Source organism: Apaloderma vittatum, unplaced genomic scaffold, assembly GCF_000703405.1.
Source record: "Apaloderma vittatum isolate BGI_N311 unplaced genomic scaffold, ASM70340v1 scaffold8339, whole genome shotgun sequence".
Taxonomy (NCBI): domain Eukaryota; kingdom Metazoa; phylum Chordata; class Aves; order Trogoniformes; family Trogonidae; genus Apaloderma; species Apaloderma vittatum.
The window spans coordinates 1-20,131 of NW_009733479.1; the positions used below are offsets into that span (position 1 = coordinate 1).

The window sequence follows — 20,131 nt, forward strand, 5'->3', positions numbered from 1 at the left end:
CAGTCCATGAAACATTTGGCCAATGTGCCTGTGAAGTGCCTGTGCTCTTTCGCAAACTTCATGCATGCAGTAGTGCTCTTGGTAGCAAGCAGCGGCTTCCTTTGTGGTGTCCTGCCATAGACACCCTGCTTGTTCAATGTTTTACTGTAGACTCATGAACACAGACGTTTGCCAGTTTCAATGACACCTTCAACTCTTCAGCTGTCACTCAGGGTTGTTTCTTTACCTCACTGATGAGTCTTCCTTTTGCTCTTGGGGTCATTTTGACTGGGCATCCATTTCGTGGTAGAGCAGCCACAGTCTCAAAGTGTCTCCATTTGTAGATTGTTTGCCTGACTGTAGACTAGTGAATTTCTAAGGTCTTTGAAGTCACTTTGTAATCCTTTCCAGCTTTATGTAAATCAGCAATTCTTGATCATAGATCCTCTGAAACCTCTTTTCAGTGAGGCAAGGCTCACATAAGCATACATCTTGTATGGACCAACTCAAAAACTTTGAGTGGCTTTTATCAGTCAACACAGCTCATTTTCTTAATAAGACTCCAGGTATGCTAACACCTCACTCCGATTAGCTTTTCTGAGGTCAACTCAAGGGATCACTTACTTTTTGCACTAGCATTTTGAATGTTGAATGAGTGTGTTCAATGAAGACATGGAGGATTAGATTTTTTTTGTGTGTTATTATTTTAGGCACATTATAGTTTTCAATACTCTTGACTTAGATGATGGTTAGATCACATTTCACAACAAATTAATGCAGAGCACCATGAAATACCAAAAGGTTCACATTCACACAGAAATCTTGGAAATGGAGTAAAGAAGCCAATGTTTAAGCATTCTCAATTTCTCTATCCTATTGTTTCGCAACACAAAGAATCCTATCATGTGCTATTGTACCATTCATTCCCTCACTCTCAGGAAAACCACAATTCCATATTCCTTCTCTCCTTCCAATAAAGATGACTTTGTGTCACATCCATCCTTTAAAAGATGACTCTGAAAGAAACTGTGATTCTCTTGCTGTGCTATATTGTGTTTCACCCACTGGCTTTCAAGAATCTCTACAAAGAAACTGAAAATATTTTTCCCTCCCATTCAAATAAGGAAGCTGGGATAAAAAAGTGACTTATTCAGGTATGACATGACTGAGTGCAAAAGTAGATCTCCTTAGCGTCAAATCAGAGTCCTACACATACATTGAGGCACAAACACATGGCAAACTAATAGCTTCGCTATTAATTCAGAGTCAAACTCTCTGAAAATTCGGAATTGTTTGGGAGTTCAAACAAACTTTAGCATTAGTCATCTACTCATCTCTTTAATGTTCAATCTGTTAGGTGAAACAAATTTTCAAAGCAGTCACACGTAGGATGTTTCTAGTTGTTTCACAGACTTACTTTTAAATGCACGCAGCAAAAAGGAGATTGAGCAAAATACGGATAACCTTTCTAGTAAGGCTTACATCACCATGCAAGCAGGTGACTTAGAAGTATAGAAGAAATATCCGGCATCTCCAAGCTCTAGACCTATTTCCCACATCTTTAAAACAATAATTAAAATGTTTTTCTCCATTGTGACATCACGTCTTCAAGAAACTGCCGGGAAGAAGGGACAGAGAAAGGCTGTTTTACCTGACTTCCTTCTCTCCGCCAAAAGATGGCTGGCTGAGGGTTTCCAGTTGCTTCACACTGGAAAGTCACCGTTCTCCCCAGTGCAGCTATCTGATCTCGAGGCTTTACAACAAACTGTGGAGGCTCTGAAAGGAAAACATGGACAAAAAAATAAAAACACAGTACCATCAGAAGATCACAGTTAGGCTACATGAAAGCCCAATCTGCTTAATGACTTGAAACGATGTAGAACAGGATAGTTACGTTTCTTTAATAAAGACAGGAAGCACAAAACCACATCAGTCTTCAAGAGTCAGAGCTTCAGCATCACTCAGATCATCTTTTCTGTTGCTGGACCTCCTCATTAAATCTGACTGTGAATCACGTGCTTTTATTACTGAACACTTACACAATGAAGCAAGTCTCACTGACTTAATGAGACAACTTGCAGAGCAAAGGTCGCCAACACGAACAAATCTGTTACAATTTGGGACAAATATGGCTACAAGTCAGAATGGAGAAATCTTTGAGGGGCAACTGGCCCACAGGTCACACTTTGTCAAGGTATGCAACACAGTCGAGTAACTATAAATTCAGGCTTATACACAAAACATTCATCTTCTGTGATTTAGGAAAGATGAGGAGAGAAAAAGCCCTTAATTGCTTATATAAGAGACTTTGATGTAGTCAAGGTCTCAAAAAATTTAAAGCCAAAGGCCTCAAAAAAACTGCTGAACAAATCACAATGATTCAAAATTTTTAGTCCAATTACTCAAGAAGAATGATTTTAAAGGAACAGCAGAGCTGAACGTCTTACTCATTTACATAGGCAAGAGCATGTTCAAACAAAATATATATGCAAATGAGAGCAAATTTGAAACATCTGCTCAGCCTAACATTCTAAATACTGCCAGCATTGTCCAAACTGTTTGATTTACACAGACTTGAACAACCCCTTCATCCAATAGTAAACAGAATGTCAAAAAATCATGTCAGTCACAATAAAAAAAAAATCAGCATAGATGACAGCATTATATACAGTGATGGGGCTAGCACAGAAAAATAATCTAGTCTGTTTTAGAGGCTGTTAACTCTCACATCTTGAAAAATCTGCACTAAGGGAAAGTCCATTTACTTACTCATTTCCCAATTCCTTCTGATCATCTGTCCAAAACTAACTATGCTCTGCCTCTTCTCCAAGTTGAGAATAAAGGGGATGTTTTGAATCTGACTTTAATAACTCAAATGTTTTTGGTGTTTTCTTTTGTTGTTTTTGTGTGGTTTTTTTGCCTTCAAACATTTATGTATTTACAAGATGTTCCTTCAAAAATAGTGTGAATCATGTAATTCAAAGATATCACTCAATGTGTTTTATAAAGATCAAATAATTGTGGCTTTATCTACAATGAATTCAGTAACACTAAAATTTGCTTTCAGTATTCTTGTGTGCCAATATTTTCAGTTGCATCTCTGCTCCCTGTTGAGTCCGTATTAGAATACACCCTTCCTATGACTGTCCTGCTCTGGGAGGAATTTTTAAAGCACAACACATTATTGTTTGCATTTGGATGCAAATGTTACCTTTCCTAGAATTTCCTTAGATGAGAAACTATCCAAAGTGAAGGTGAGATTAACCTACAGTAATGAGCAGATGTCAAAACATTTAGCTCCAAAACTTTCAATTAATACCCTGAAAGATGCAGGAAGACTTTGACAGGACAGCATGTTTTATTTAGAATGGAGGGCAAAAACTATTGGGGGTTTGCCAAAGGATTGTCAGGTATGATGGGGAAAATGGAGATGAGCGTGAAGTACCTTTGTTATGCTGGATTCTAGTAACAAGAATAAATTTAGCATACAGTTAAATTCAGGGCTTGGCTGGTTCTGTTATTAGTCTGTGACATGCCAAATGGAACTGAGGGTTTCTACATCCTGTGATAGCACATAGGATTTATAAGGTTTCAGATTCCATTGAATTTGAGAATGGGTACAGTTATAAAGAGATTAAAACGGTTCTGACCAGTGGAGAAAAAACTGAATATGCTTGTGATTCCAGTCCCTGAAGATGACCATTTAGGGACTACTGAACACAAAAAATAAGGGGAAATGCAGTCTTTCAGGTAATCATAGTAGTAGTTATAAAATACAAATAGGTATGTGTTTCTCTAGCTATTATTCTAAATACGCATTTTGTATGTATATTATTCTAAGTATATACGTCTATTATACATATGTGTATTATTCTAAATCTATTGTCATTAAGGTAAATAATAACAATCCTATTAGCTTCAATGTCAGAAGAATTAAAATAGGGTTAAGTGAGACTTTGTTATTAAATTCCATTCAAAGTTCACTGGAAGCATTTTTTTTTTCTCTTTTTTTTAAACTTCATTTTGCTTTCACACCTTAGGTCACTTATGTTTGGTATGTGATGAATATGCTGTAAAAGATGCTGAAATAATAATTCACTTAAGGAAAGAATAACTTCCAACATTCAGATCTTTAAAACAAAAATATTTTTTTTACAGAACACTTGGAAGTTCAAGTAATGCAGTCACTGAAGGAAGAAGACATTAGGATTTGACTCGTTACATCGTGTAAAAACAGACAGAAAGTTAGCAACCCGTTACCTTTCTCTTTGCCATTAAGTTACCCATACTTCATGCAGAATTTATTCTGTGCGATGTGTCTTGTCAATAACAAGTAAAAGATGGGAGCTGATTGGTTGAAGGACATGGAAGGGGATGGATGGGAAGGGGAGGAGAAGTTCCCGTCACAGTGATACGATGACTAGAAGATGGCCAATAAAATTTCAACTTACCAGACACAACTAAAAACAAAAACAAAACAAAAAGAAAACATGGAATAAATAAAATTGAATAGACATGAAACAAAGCAAAGAATAAAGCAAAATTAAAAAAAAATAAATGAAAAGGACCCTTGGTAAGGACCTTAGAAAGCAGATATATATTCTGATATATGAAAATAGGTTTAAAATATTGAAACAATTTTTTTTTTAATTATTTTTAAACAGAAGTCTCTATCAAGTGCTGAAAGCAGGCTGTAGAGGAAAAGTAACAATAGACTGAAATAATGGTCAGGCAACCTGCATCTTACTCCAGCCCTTTCCATGGTAAAATTAACTTGAAATCTCCAATAATCAATCTGCAACAATGATGAAATGGAACGGTGATATTTACATGCTTTCTAAAGCTTCCAGACATCTAAAAATGGAAAATACTTTTCTGAGGCTGATAGCTATTACTAAGGAAGTTTCTTAAAAAATTATTAATATGCTTTGGAATTTAGTCCCCACACAATCCCTTTAGTATAGATTGCTGTATCGAGATCATAATCCTCACTACTAAACTGCAAATGCAATCTAAACCATAATTAAAACTAATTTGAAAAGATTCTTAACCCTTTTCTTCCTTCTCCTCCACCCCAATTTCACTAACATGTTCAAAACAGAGATTTATTGAAAAATATTAGATTTTTTTTCAACAGCAATCGTCAGTGGTAAATCACATAATATTAAATTATCATTCAACCATAGTTGAAAATTTTCACGAACTTTGAAATAGCACAGATCCTGGCAGGCTAAGTTTGCTTAGAAAGGAAAGACATGTTAGAAAGCATTCCAATGACACATCACTAATTGAAAGAACAGATTGAAAATTAGAATATAAAAATGATGGCTTTCAAAAATATACACTGATAATGAAAAAAAAGGTAGTTAGTGTAAGATAACTCCAGTAAAAGTAAAAAAATATATGATTTTTAAAATATATGACAAATATAATGCTCTTCAACACTTTGGTCTTATCATTCTGTACTGAGAGTACAACAACTGTTATTCAGCAGGGTAGACTTTCATACCGGGTAGGTTAGCACCTGCAATTCAGCATCCTTAGATAAAATACATGGAAGAAACTAATAGTATCCAGTCTGCTAACTTTCATTAGGCATAAAGAATACTGGTTTACTTTTCAAATAAATACGGAGGACTCCAGGTGTATTATAAAAATGAAGCAGAATCAGATATATTATTGGAATTCGGATCATGTTGAAGACAAGAAGCTGCAACTGAATGCAACAAAACCAGACCATATAGAGAATCTGGGGTTTATGTTATTAAAAACATTTGTTTAGGAAACAATCCCAAACAGAGGAACTTGAAATTACCATTAAAATTTTAAAGATTTGAGTTTCAATTTTAAGGAAGTACTCTGAATGTACAATAGCCTTCTTTAAGTGTGTGGGTTCAGTAGTTCTCGAATAGAAAATCAGTCTGCATTATTCTGCTCAGATTATCTGCAAGTCTATGATTTGTAAGAGAACTGGCCAAGAAATGATACATAAGAATTCCTGAGAGAAACACTCGGCTCCTAGCTTCTCTTGATTGTAACCACTCCTTTTTAACTGAAAAGTTGTCTACTGAACTTGCAATTACAGTCTGACCTGCTTTGGAACTAGAAATGCTTTTTCGTAAAACACAACTCATATTCTACATGAAATAGCCTGATAAGAGACTTAATGGGATGCAATTCTTGCATAGAGGAAGAAACTCTAAGTTAAAAATTTTCCATTACCCAAGTAGTGCCAAAACCAGAAAAGTTCAACCTTCTTGGAAGCACTGCAAAGCTGCCCAAGTCCTGTACTGAAGGATCACCTGAAAATTTCTAACAGATAGAAATCTGTCTTGGTTGCTCAATTACATTTCTATAAATTAAATTAACTTGTAAGTGTCAAATTTCCCCTTTTCTTTTTACCAGACGGTTCTGTTATTGTAGGTTGAATATAATGCTGTCAAGCAAATGTATTTTTTTTCCCACCTGTAAAAACAGAGGGGATACTGATACATGATAACATAATACATACTGATACATGATACACAAATAAATCCCTGTAGGAACAGGGCATCACACGGGTTGGAAATCTGTGGCAAGGGCAAGGGGTGAAATTTCATAGAAAAATTTAAACAGTTCTGTCAGAGGGACATCATGTGGTCTAAAAGAACAACAATAATAGCAACAACTAAAAAAAAGACCACCTTTTTCGTTTGATTTACATCTTATTGATACATAAGGTTACTAAAACTAGGAAGTAAATAGTTTTGGCACATTTTATTTGACAGTTCTTTCAATTATAAAGTAAATGAATTTTCCTTGTGTTAATCATGGTTTTTTTTCACATGACAACTGAGGGGAATAACCTGTTTGTAAAGACAGGAAGTTAGCATGTAAAACCACAAATACCAAAGGAATAATATTTTTGCCTTTCAAATAATTTCCTTGACGTGTGAGGTTTTTCAGGGGAGACGTGTCCAGTCACCGAACAAAAAAGAAAAGTGGTTTACAGACTAGTGACATGATCTTTTAATGCCTTATTCTTGCCAGCAATCCTATCAACCTCACTGGGACTATTGTTATCATTAAATCCATTTGCGGGAGTAGGAGTTTGCAGTTTTAGGACTTAAAACTACAGACTAGCATAGCTGCCAGATGTCAACGGAGGAACTGTTGTGTTTGACAGATGTAATATTGAAGGATCATAGGATAATCAGGTTGGAAGCAACCTCGGAGTTCTCTAGTCCAACCTCCTGCTCAAGCAGGGTCACCTACGGGGAGAGACCATGTTGCAAAGGGCTTGATCCAGCTGGGTCTTGAGAAACTCCAAGGACTGAGGAGGCACAGCCTCTCTGGGCAACCTGCTCCACTCCTTGACTGTCTACCCAGTGCAGTGTCTTCTCCTCATATCCAGCCTTCATCTCCCTTGTTTCAACTTAAATCCATTGCCCTCTGTCCTCCCAACATACATCACTGTGATGAGCCTGGCTCCATCTTACCAACAGCCTCCCTGTAGCTATTGGGCGCTCCTGTCAAGTTTCCCCTGAATCCACCTCTCCTCCAAGCCATGCAAGCATCATTCTCTCAGCCCTTCCTCACAGGTACACATGAGACCTCAACATACTGCCCGTAATGCCTGCATCTCTCAACGTTTTGTAATTCTTCTCATTCAAAGATGAATGCAAATGTTGATCTAGTGTTCCTCTGTAACTCACTGGTTTTTCCATATTTAGAATTAAATATTACAGGGTTGTGTCTATTTCTTGGCCTGATATTGGACAAGCTATGAACTTCAAGTACCCCATTCCTGAAACTGTAGTAGCAATTATCTATCTCAAAGAGAGTGAAATTATAGAAATTTTCACTCATTTACACTAATATGGCACTCCTGAGATCCTGGGATTCAATGTGGTACTTAATTACTGTAGAGTATTTTGTTCTGCATATTAAATACTTATTAATTATTGTTTTGAATACTACTACTTCTCAATATCTTCCAGGTGGTCAGAAAACATCTTGTTATTCAGTTGACACAAGCTGAATATATTAGATTTAAGCTCAATATGTTTCATTTTTTATTATTTAAATTACAATTTTCATGTCTTCAAGGACTGCTTGACACCCACAGAGGCTATTACAGGGGAAGCAAGAAAGTATAATTCTACACCAGAGAAACTAAACAATCTCAATCTTCACACCAATAATTACATACAACAACCAAGCTCATACGCATACTTTAGGAAATGGCAATCACAATGAAATTCAGATTGCTTTCAACTAAGTTTCTGATACACCAATCTCGGTTTAAGTGAAAAGTATCAGAGGTTGAATGTGCCTGTAGAAACAAACTGGTAGGAGATGGGATGTGAGTATGGGCCTATGTGCTGGAAGAGATGGGGAGCTCGAGAGCAGGCATTTCTCATGCATTTGGCCAGGTAGAGACTAGACAGTGTGAGAGGAGAAATCCCAGAGCTACTAAGAGAGAGTTTACAGACAGAATCATGAAATCTTAAAATCATTTAGACTGGAAAAAAACTTAAAAGATCATCAAGTCCACCCATTATCATAACAGTGTCATGTCCACCACAAAAACCCTGAGCACCACATCTACAGGCATTTCAAATGTCTCCAGGTATGGTGACTCAACCACTTCTCTGGGCAGCCTGTTCCAATGTTTGACAACCCTTTTGGTGAAGAAATTTTTCCTAATATCCAATCTAAACCTCCCCTGGAGCAATCAGAGGCCATTTCCTCTTGCCCTACTGCTTGCTACTCGAGAGAAGAGACTATAAATAGATACATATAATATACATATAAAAGCTACATTATCTCTCATGGAGCATCCCAGTTCTACAGAATGGCTGCAACTCAGCTGTTTATAATCTCGGCACGAAGAGAGTGAGTGAGAAACCCAGTGTTTATAACCTCTGCCTCAAATGAGTAGGTACAGAAAATTTGAGTTACTAGAGTTACATGCAGAGGAAATGTGAGACTCTGAGTACGTTTATCAAACTGGTCAAACTCTGACTGCTCACTCCTTAAAAAAATAAATTCTAAACAATTTTATTTTCCCATTCTTTCACTAATTCCAAACAAAAACTCAGTTAACAAGTTGCCCACCTCTTGCATTCAGAAATATGTTTCACTGCTAAGCCTGCTAAATGCTGAAATCTAATTAACTATTTGTTACTTTCAAGTATCTGAGCAATGACCACTAAATGCTCTTCTGCAACATGACTACCAGACATTCATGTCAGTGTTTTGCAAAATCTATTAATAAGGGAGATAGTTTAAGACTAAGTGCCATGTTTCACTTTCTATCTAGTGTTTTGTCGGCTATTTGTTGTTATCAAAGCAATGTGAAACATCCAGTATACTTGAAATGCACCATCACAGAATGTCAGGGGTTGGAAGGGACCTCTGGAGATCATCTAGTCCAGCCCCCCTGCCAGAGCAAGATCACTCGGAGTAGGTCACACAGGAACGTGTCCAGGCAGGTTTTGAAAGTCTCCAGAGAAGGAGACTCCACAACCTCCCTGGGCAGCCTGTGCCAGTGCTCCATCACCCTCACAATACTCTCCAGTTGTCTGTGGAAAGTATGACTTTCTACAGAGAAGTAAACAAAGCCCAAAATCTCTTGTTCTGAAGAAACCTAAGTGCTGCCATTCATCTGTCTCCTGGCTTCATCCTGGGAAATATATGGGAAAAATAACACCAGGTAAATGACAAAAGAATTGAGGTATATCGCTTTTCATCTTCACTGATCTCTCTATATCCTGCCGTCACTTCTTGTGATCTAGGTGTATATAAAAGTAATTCACATTTTCCCAGATTTTCTGCTAAAATTCACATTCATGTAAGACCAGACTGGGACATCCTTATTCACCATTAATGTTTTCACAGTACATAGTCCCAGAGCACGAAGTGTGATACAGCGCAGTACAAACTTCTCAGGAAAGGGCTAACAGTCTGGCGCCAAGCACGTCACAGTCATAGAGCTGAGGCAAAATGTTTACATGATAATTTTGATGTTTCAAATCAAAAGTGATGACTTGTAATTCCAAACCCCCAGCAAGCGAGTGATCACGGTTTATTTCATTTATGATGACTAGAAAAATTCTGGTTTGGATTGCTGCTGATGTGTCAGATAAATACTCCTTAAATTTAAAGGAACAAGTGACTACAGTACCTTCAGTTAGTTGCTGTGTTCGCCAATGCACTTCCAGACAAGTTTTTATATTTTATTTGCAGAGTTTTTTTTTTTGTTTACAATTGACCCATACTCCCTCTTCCATCTGGATAGTGGAGACTTGCCATGTGCTGGGCAGTAACTTAGAGCCTGTGCCCTACACCAAAACGCCTCTCTTGGGGCAGGGGCATTGCCAGCTGCTCTTCTCGCTGTGCACTCCAGGCAGACAGCTGCAGTCTGGAAACTCGGCAGCCACAGCACCGTGACACTCACTCTGACCATGCAGGGCAGAATATATTCATTTTCAGCACAAGGCACATGTCCAGCAGGCTGGATTTCGCCTACGCCTCTCACTTTGGTACCCAGAGAAAAAGGGTAGGTGCCAGTGTGTACTCAAGAGAGCTAATGTGCTCCAGAAGAAAGTTGTCTGATGATGAAAAAAGGCAGGTATCGCTCCCTGGTGCTGACAGAACAAATAAAGCCTTGGTAGTGTAAGTGCTTTTAGAGCTGGGACACATACCAAGGAGAGACACAGATGAGGTTATGGCTTCACAACACAGGGAGCCTGGCAGTTCAACACCATCACCTCCAGAGCCAGTTTTAGAGATCAACTTCAAGTGCTGTGAATTCAAAATCAAGGATTCTTCCTCCTGCAGCATGCAGGAAGATATTTGTTCTCAGCTCTACAGCAGGAGCAACAAGGAATTTGTTTCAACAGTTTGTTGGTTTCATTATCGGCACTAAAATGTCACTAAGCTTCGCTGCTCTCTTTGGTGGCTTAAACTCCACCCTCTGCTGATAAACACCACAAGATCTCTGCATTAATCAACCCTCCCGTGTGGGTGCTATCCTCTTTTCAGGAGTTATCAAATGGTATTGACTCCTCATGGATTTCTGGCCATTCTGAGAATTTAATTTAGGCTGAGAGGTATTTCCCTCCCCAACTCTAATTGAATGGGCTGGGCAGTACAATCTGGCTCTGTCTCAGCTGTGTCTCAGTTATGGAACTACATTATCTTACTGCCTGTTTCACAGCAGACTAATGAATTTTTCTTCCTTTAGAAACATTTAAGAAGTCAAGATGAAAAAGGCTACACAAGTGTGCGTGAGTTCATATATGCATGTGTGGGAGGAACCTACTGCAAAAATTTGTGGGAAGAGAACTGTGTGTAAAATGTACTCACATGTGATTTCATTTGCAATGGATCTCACTGGCACTAGCTACAAAATAAAAAAAGGCTATGATAAAAACAAAAAATGTGGAAATAGACTTTGCAGTGTGGTTTTAAGAGGTAGCCCTTCTCAGGTTAATACATGTAGTAGGCAGTTTACAACATTTATAAATCCTGTAGATGTCGCCTTGAGGTACAAGAGAAATCTGAAATATGGGGATTAGAAGATATATAGAGAGAGGTCTTCCAGAAGTTCCTCTTCTAGTCTCCCCTCCCCCTTCCCTGCTCTGTGGTCCTCCTAAACCCTCCTATAAACCAAATATAATTTAGAGAGCACACTTAGGACAAGCCTAATTCCATCTATTTAAAAACTAGAGTAATGCAGTAAACTGTGGAGCCCTGTTTCCCAGGCTTCTCTTTTTGGAGAAGAGTTGTCTTCCCCCGTGTTTAAAAAGAACTGAGGTAATTTTGGGAACTGCTGCAATCTAAGTAGTGCTGGCTACAAATATTTATACTAAAGCCTTTTAAAAGAGTGAAAAAAGATAGCTGAATTTTAAATAAGCCGTGCAGAACTACAGAAGGATTATGATAGCAGGATACTATTTGAAGAATTCTTAGGAGCTTCCTCCTGCATTTTTTGACTTACAGTAAAAGATAGTGGAGCTGAAAAGGAAACAGAGTGGGATTTTCTACCCAGCTGTTTATGATAGCCCAGTTTTCTTCTTGGAGAGAAGTACTTGGAATCCATAGCAGCCGCTTTTTAATAAGTCAAAGCTATTTGTGAAAAGCTCCATGATCAATGGATACCAAACACACTAAAAATGGAAGGGCAATAAATCTCTATAGTGCAGTAACTTTTGATCATTAAAATTTGTTATTTTGGGCATGCAATACTCAGTGAGCAATACTGTCAACTGAAACAGATACTATTTCAAAAGAAATCTGGACTTCTTTTTATGAGGACACCACACCCCCCACATAGAGACAATCCAAGCCTGCATATGAGACACTAATACCCAAACTTAATTTTTAACATTATTAACAGAAAGGTAACCATGATATATTAACAGATTTTAATTATAGGTAGCAAAAACCTCCGAAATACAAGAATTCTATACAAGATGAAAAAAATCAGGTAATGGGAAGTTTTACTGTGATAGAGGTAGGAAAGGGAACAAACTGCTTAAGGAAATAAGCACAACATGCAAAAATAAATAAAATAAATCAGGGACACTCAGTCTGACTTCCATAGGGTGAAAACAGTGGTTCACCTCTGCCCAAAACCAATAACGCTATCAAGAATTGCTGGTAGTTTGAAAGAAAAGTGTTGCTGCAGCTATGATGGGATGTTAGCAAACATGTTTTGAGGTTTAAGTCTTCAGTTAAATTAGTTATACTCTTCAATGAAAAAAATCTGACAAGATCCGAGCACCTAAGGACTCTGAAGGAAGAGGTACAGAAAAGGCCATTGGACATTGCTGGTGGAAGATTGGACCACAGCAGAACCCTCGGGTGATTTCTCCTCTGTACTGAGACCCAAGCATCAATGTGCTACCTTAACTGTGTCAAAAGAGAGAGTGGCTGTTTAATTTCAGGAGATCCAAGTCCTAAGTGGGCTCCCATTATACCACTGAAAGATGCAGAGAACAGAATTCCTTTCAACGCTGCGTTTAAAGGGTACAGAACATTCATGAGAAGAAGACAAACAACCTGATGTCCATCCAGAAATCTCTGTATTTTTGTTTCTCAGTTCTCTCATCCTATTCCATATTTAAATCAGGAAAAAAAAAAAAGATAAAAAAAGGAGCAAGCACCCCAACTTCAGGAATTAATGTGTGATCACAGGGACAAGAGGAGCCTGCAGATACCTCCTGCAGAAGATAACATGAGCATACTTCATATTTAGCAGTTTAACCTGAAGAAGTCATTTCTTTCTTCCACTGGAAGATTCTGACATTGAGCCTACTAGGTGATCTAGTTTGTGTATAAAGACTGCCAAGATACATTATTACCAATACTCAAGCGTTATTCAGCACCAAACAATAAAATCTTTTAATGTTCAAACAAAACGTAAGTCATAGTAACAAACGGTACTCAGAACAGCTTATCAAAATAAGGTTTGAATGCACTGTTATTATAAGTCAGTATATTTTTTGCCAAGAACCAATTCGGAGATGACTGATTTTAATGATGCATATAAATTAACAAAAATAAGGGAGTGTACAATAACCACTGCACAGTCCTTAGGAAAATTACTTAATAGGCTATAAACCAGGTAAAAAAATAAAAGTTTAGTTCAATTTAAGAAACTCATTATTTTGGAATGAACATATAGCACAAGTACTGTTCAACGAACAACGAATGAAAATTATTACTCCTTTCACTCTATTTATTTTTATTCATAAAACTGAAAATCTGAAAACTCAGTAACTTGTACTACTTTGTCTATTCCAAAGACACAATTATTGAAATGTTATCTTCAGAACAAGAGTCACAAAACATAGGCTGCAACAATGAAGTCTGATACAAAAATAATTTACTTTCCCTAGCTATGGGATTTTGGAAATTGCAGGCATTAGAAAATGGTCTTCAGATTTTCTGTGCTACTTTTTAATTGAGTGCTGGAGTACGCTACACAAATCTATTTCCTTCAGTTCTCTGCAGCTAGTAATTAAAATGTAGAATTTTAAGGAACTTTACAGTAAATAAAACCCTTTCAGGAGGAGAAAGCCTCTAGCTTCAATTTACTTTTGTAGCAATGTTTCTCCAAATTATTTAGACTCCTTCTGTTCTACTTGCTCAGAAACATCTGTCTCAAGTCCCTGTTTCAAAGCACTAAATTGCAGGAAGGAATCTCAAAAGTTTTTATTTCCCTGTAAGCAGTTGTTGTCACTGTTGTGAGACTCTATGTAAAATATAAAGCTCCATTTAAAAACTTAAAAACCATAGGAGCAGTTATTTATTAAAATATGTTACATGGATTTGAAGCAACTATAAATCACTTTTAAAAGAAAATGCTGAAATATTTACTGATTCCTCTTTTTACCTGTATGTTAGAAACACTTCAGGAATCTTAGTGTCCATCACTTGAATCAGTAGAACAAGCACCTTCAGGGTACTAATCTCTTCTTTAGATAGGTTCCTCAGTTCCTTCTGATTAACTTCTAAGATTTATATTCTTTCACCAGAAATAGGTGGCAGTCAAACTCCTCAGATCCTTGATAGAAATCTAAAGTGCTGACACAGTTTACAGCAGTCATTAAGGGGGAAATGGCTGTCTTTTTAAGCTACACAAATCACAAGAGATAATTTCCCTCATTTATCCTGCCAAAAGTTTATTAATTAAAAAAATTCTAAAGTTCACAGGACAAGTATGATTCTTCCTTCCTCCTTCATGGAGACTGAAGGCAGAATATGGCCTACCATGAGTTTTTTTCAAAAGGAGAAATACTGACTGGAACATAGGAGGTTCCACAAAAACATTAGAAAAAACTTTTTCACTGTGAGGGTGCCAGAGCACTGGTACAGGCTGCCCAGGGAGGTTGTGGAGTCTCCTTCTCTGGAGACATTCCAAACCCGCCTGGACACGTTCCTGTGTGACCTACTGTAGGGGATCCTGCTCTGGCAGGGGGGCTGGGCTAGATGATCTGCAGAGGTCCCTTCTAACCCAACCTTCTATGATTCTGTGACTTAAAGAGAGACCATGTAGGCAAGTTCAGATGTAAGTCCAAATCCTAGTTTTAAATTTCAAGTGGTTAAATTGACCCATGATACTGTGAGGCATTCATTGCAACACATCATAACCACCATAGAGCTCAACAGCATTTTTGTAATCTCATAAATATCTGAATTTTGTCTTTCTTGTTTTAATGTAGGTAGCTTAGATGCCTATAAAGCAATTAATATTTACAGACAACTTATAACGTGTACCAGTGTCTGATACAGTGAAAATATTTATACGGTATCTGACAGATTGGAAGCAAATCCTATCCCTTTTCATTCTGGGTGGTATTCTCAGCCATACTCAGAAGCCTTATCAAATAGATGTCTTTCATGGCATGCCTTGAAGCTGCTTTGCACAAAGAGGGGGTAGAAGGATGAGGAAATTCCAGATCTGAGGCATGTGCCACCTTTCCAGATGAAAATTCTTTGTCAGTTGACTAGTACAGCAAAATCACAGCCAGAAGTGACTTATCAAAAGTTATGCTCACTATCTACCTTGCAGACAAGCTCTGTTAACTCTAAGATTACTGACATCATAAGCTAAAAACCTTTGATTTCAAAAATCATCACTGTAAAGTATTAATTGGCCAGTGCAATTTCCTTAGGAATTCTTCTTTTTTCCTGCCAAACTGATAACACTGAATGTGTTTAGTGCCTCTGAATGGCAAAATTTACATTTTGCAGTTCAGTCACGGCTGCTGCACGTTCAGGTACATATTAGGCAGGGTGCTGTTGCAAGTATTGCAAGCTTCTCCATGGCCACTGCTCGAGGAAAAAGAGCTAAGAAGAACTCAAAGTCTGAGGATTGTTGTTCAACAAGAAACTGCTGGCGACTGACCGACAGTTACCACCAACAGCTGCAGTGTTGGTATTACTCTTGTGAAGTTCTTGAGCTGCTGACCTGCTTGACCCGTTTGTCTTTTAACTCCTGCTGAGTAGCAACTACACTGTCATTGCTATGATGGTTCTTAGCCAACTGCATCATAGGGCTTCCACTGGAGCCATAATTTGTGCCTATATCAGACAGTAAAGCTCATTTCAGCATAAATTATAAACTTATTATAAAGTTAGGTATTAAAAAAGCCTAATTAGGTAATGCAAATGGGAGCAAAGCAAATGGAAGGAGAAAATACCTAAACCCTGTAGCTGTCAGATTTACTTAAAAACATTTTTATGATTAGATGTAAAATTTGCATGTTCTTGAAGAAGCCCTACCTCTATTTGCACAATGATAAAATTAATTCTTTTTTAGAACTGAAGTTCCAAGTCATGCATTTTTGGTAATTCATGTGTCTTATTAATGCGGGCTTCAGTTGTGTATATATAGTGATGAGATATATAAAGCTACATGTTTCATCAATCCGGCTTCAAGGCATAAAGCTAAGCAAACCACAGAACAGAAATCTCTGTGAAAACACGAAAGGCATCTTGCATATATATTAAATGCATACACAATAAATATCTCCTACTTGCTTAGTGTTATAATGAGAGAGAAATCCACTGGTTCCCAGAGATGCACTTTTGGCTCTGGTTTCCGTTTTTTGGAGCACATCAGATACTTGTTAAAACACAATGTATTGTACTCTGGTCTGCTTCCTGGCAGTTTGTATTGATTGAGGTATTTACTTAATAATTAATCATCTCCTGAATAAAATGCTTCCACATGTATTTAGTAACATCTCTGGATGCCTTACATATGCACTACACATTGCTGCAAAAATGAAAACAGTGGACTGAGACATTCTAATTTTAGGAAAATGCAAACAACAGCAGGATTACATTTTCCTAACTATTTAATATTCCAAGGAGAAAATAAGATAACTTGACAATTTCAAGGATGGAAATGCTTTTAAGATGCAGCAGTAAAAGACTAAGTGAAGGGTTCAAACTTCTCTGTCAATACAGAACTCCAAATCTGGTTTAAGAGTATGACTGAAACAGCATCTGTACTTCATGTAGGAAACACAATTCCCAAAGTTAGGAATCTGTATTAAGGAAAATACTGATTCCAATGATCAGAACTTGTGATGCTGGTGCCATGAGCCAGAAGAACAGTAACACAGAACTGATACTCCCTCTCCTCTTGTGTATTTTCTACACTTAGCATCCTACTCTATGGAGCTGAACTATCCGAGCTGGCAGTTCCTAGCCCGTGGATGCAGCCCGGGCCCATTTGCCCAGCTCCGAGGCAGGGCTCAGTTTCCCTGAGCCCGGGAGCCCTGCGGGGCACACACGATGCACTCCAGCGTCTGATCAAGGAGGGTCAGAGCAGACCTGGAGGCACTAACACTGCCTGGTTCAGGGCAGCTCTCTGCCGAGACGCAGGCTTAGCTACCGCTGCCTTTCATCAACACATCCCTGACACCCGAGTATCTCAATGAGCCCCGGTATTGCATGCTCCACCTTCTACTTCCCTAGATAACCCTGTGTGAGTGCAGAACACGCACGGGCCAATCCCAACACTTGAGGCGTGAGAAATGACGAGCAAAGGAGAGGATATGTCCTCTTCACCCCAAGGCCCGAGCAGTGTCCCGAGGAGCACTGCTTGCAGCTCTTCTGCCGCGGTTCATTCAGAGCAGCAGCTCCACCGTGCAGACCCTTGACAGGCCATGACTGCCCCTTTCCTAACACAGACACGCACCTTCTGGGGTTATCATTAACAACTCCCACCTTTTTCCTTTGGCATGAAAACAGCACAGCCTGTGGCTGAGATACTGAGGGGGAAGCAACACAAAACAAAGCCCCAGAGAAAACCTCAAAAGCCAGACAAGCCCCAAATCACGCAAAAACCTTTTTGTCCTTTGCTCTATTTAACTGAGGCCGTGATTTGCAACATAGCCCTCTGTTTACAAATATGTAACTAAAATAACTCTATTTGGCATAGTGGAAGACACATCTATTCAACCCTGCAGCCAACAGATCATGTGGAGAAAAGATTTGTCATTTCCATTCTTTAAATCACTTGGAAAAAATACTAAATATTAAAAAACTAGCAATTCTCCTGAAAGAACTGTGCATCCACAAACAGTGAGATCAATATCATTTTAGCACTAAAGCAACAAAATCAAATCTACCTCTATAGATGCAGCTTAGCAAAAAAAGCTGACTTTTTAGAAAAAAAAAGTGTTTTAAACAAGGGAAAAAGAGAGGAGAGAAGAAGAGGGAAGAGAAGAAGGAAAAAGTATGAGCGGAATATGCATATTTTCTAGAGATGTCTTTTTTTTTTTTCTTCCCATATAACTAGGCCTACCAGATACTCTAATATATGGATTTTGATCATAATTTACTACATTACCAGCTACAAATTGGCCTTACATAGTGCAGTTTCTCACATCAATCCCTTCTATGAAAGCATTAGCAGAGACAAATGGCTCAGAAGGTAATCCATTCACACTGGGAAACAAATTATCCCATTACAACATCCACAGAGCAAACCTGTTCCAGGGTAAATAGCTACTGTGCAATACAAGTACTAAGAAAATGAAAAGAATCTTGCTGAATCAAGACTTACATTATCATTATGCTCCTTAAAAGTACCAGAAATGTAACTGCTTAACCATTCACAAAGCAGATTTTCTTAATACTAGTATTCTACAAGTTGATATGTGATCTTCGGAACTCAGAGCCATTTAAAATATATTTCAGTCTTTCTCTTTTGAGTCAACTGTGCTTACTGCTCATGCATTCATCTTTTATTCTAGAACACCGAGCACAAGGACTGGTTATTTTGAAAAAATAAGGTATCAGTTTTGATGTATAAACTTGATGGTGACTAACAAAACAGACTGCTTCAAAATTCTTGGTTTTATGAGGGTTTCAACAAAAGAATTCCTATTTTCCTAACAGCTACACGTTAGGGACACCAAATGTTTCTGGTGGAAAAAGGAGAACAGGCTAAGGACAAGACCTTTCCTGTTACAGTAAATGTGTCAAAATAGAGTCCTGTCACCAAATAAAATACTTTTAAGCCTATACTTCCCCAGAACTCCATAATGACTAATTCTTACTGAACAGAGAAAAGGACAGAAGGACCATCAGTGTTTAGAAAAAAGCATTAGGATGACATCATTGCCTGTCTCCTAGCCAGGAAAGGAAGAGAGGGATTATCTGAACAGTGAACATCTGGATTGTGTATATAAAGGCAATGAACGATTTTTATACATATTAGTTCACTGAGTTCCACTGAATTTTTATCTTACAAAGAAACAGTAGTGCCACAATATGCTTTTATAATGAAAAAGAAACAGGAATTCCAGTGGTCTGCGGTGGTGTATTAAAAGATACACAAACAGATTTATCATTCATTACTTCTTTACGACACTTAATTGAAAAAAATTGACAGATACTTGAACTTCTAACTCTTTCTTTCTGAGTTAAAACAATGTAGTTTGGTAACACTGTTTTTTTTCTTTATGTTAGGATTTCACATATAAAGACTGTAAGTGATACGATTCTGATCATGCTGAAGATCAAAACCTATTCAGTCCCTCAACCCAGCACCATAAAGACTGCGTATAAAAAATCTTACAAGTGAAATGTTTCAATTTCTTAAGAATATAAGTCAAAACCCATTTATACTTTCACAGTGTTTTTTTACAACACAGCACAGAGCACCAGCATGTCGCAATGCTAATAGTTGTGTATAAACTCAATTAGTCTGCGTATAGCAACTCTATAAAATTGCCATGTAAAAAAAATCAACTTTATTCAGGACTGGAGTACCACGCAAAGAAACATTCTTACCTTGAACTGTCAGAGTTGCTGATGCTTCAGCTTTTCCAACCATATTTTCTGCAACACAAGTATATGAGCCCATGTCTCCTGCCATAACCTTCCGGATTTTCAAGGTATGATCATCACGGATTTCGTACCTTTAATTATACATAGTAATAAACAATGAATAGGAAGAATTGAACTTTGTACAATTTCTGTAAAGCATAAAAACATTGTGAGTTTCTCTCAAATAATTTTATTCCTGTATTGCTCTTAGAAATAAAAAATGTATAAATCCTTATAAATTGGTAACGTAAAAATAAAGTTTTAAAAGCAAAATATATCTAAATATTTGAAAACCTTATTCTGATTTTGT

General features: G+C 37.7%; 1 protein-coding gene across 1 annotated transcript in view; it reads right to left on the reverse strand.

Moving 5' to 3' along the window:
• Positions 1-1,630: 1,630 nt before the first annotated feature.
• The window catches only part of LOC104269285 (roundabout homolog 1-like), a gene marked incomplete at its 3' end in the record, with an annotated part of 60,741 nt that continues 42,240 nt past the window's right edge, over positions 1,631-20,131 (reverse strand). The window contains exons 5-7 of the mRNA XM_009875902.1: positions 19,786-19,913; positions 4,431-4,439; positions 1,631-1,755 (exon numbers count right to left, since the gene is read on the reverse strand). Coding sequence (XP_009874204.1) covers positions 1,631-1,755; positions 4,431-4,439; positions 19,786-19,913 — 262 coding nt within the window. The remainder of the gene's footprint in view (positions 1,756-4,430; positions 4,440-19,785; positions 19,914-20,131) is intronic.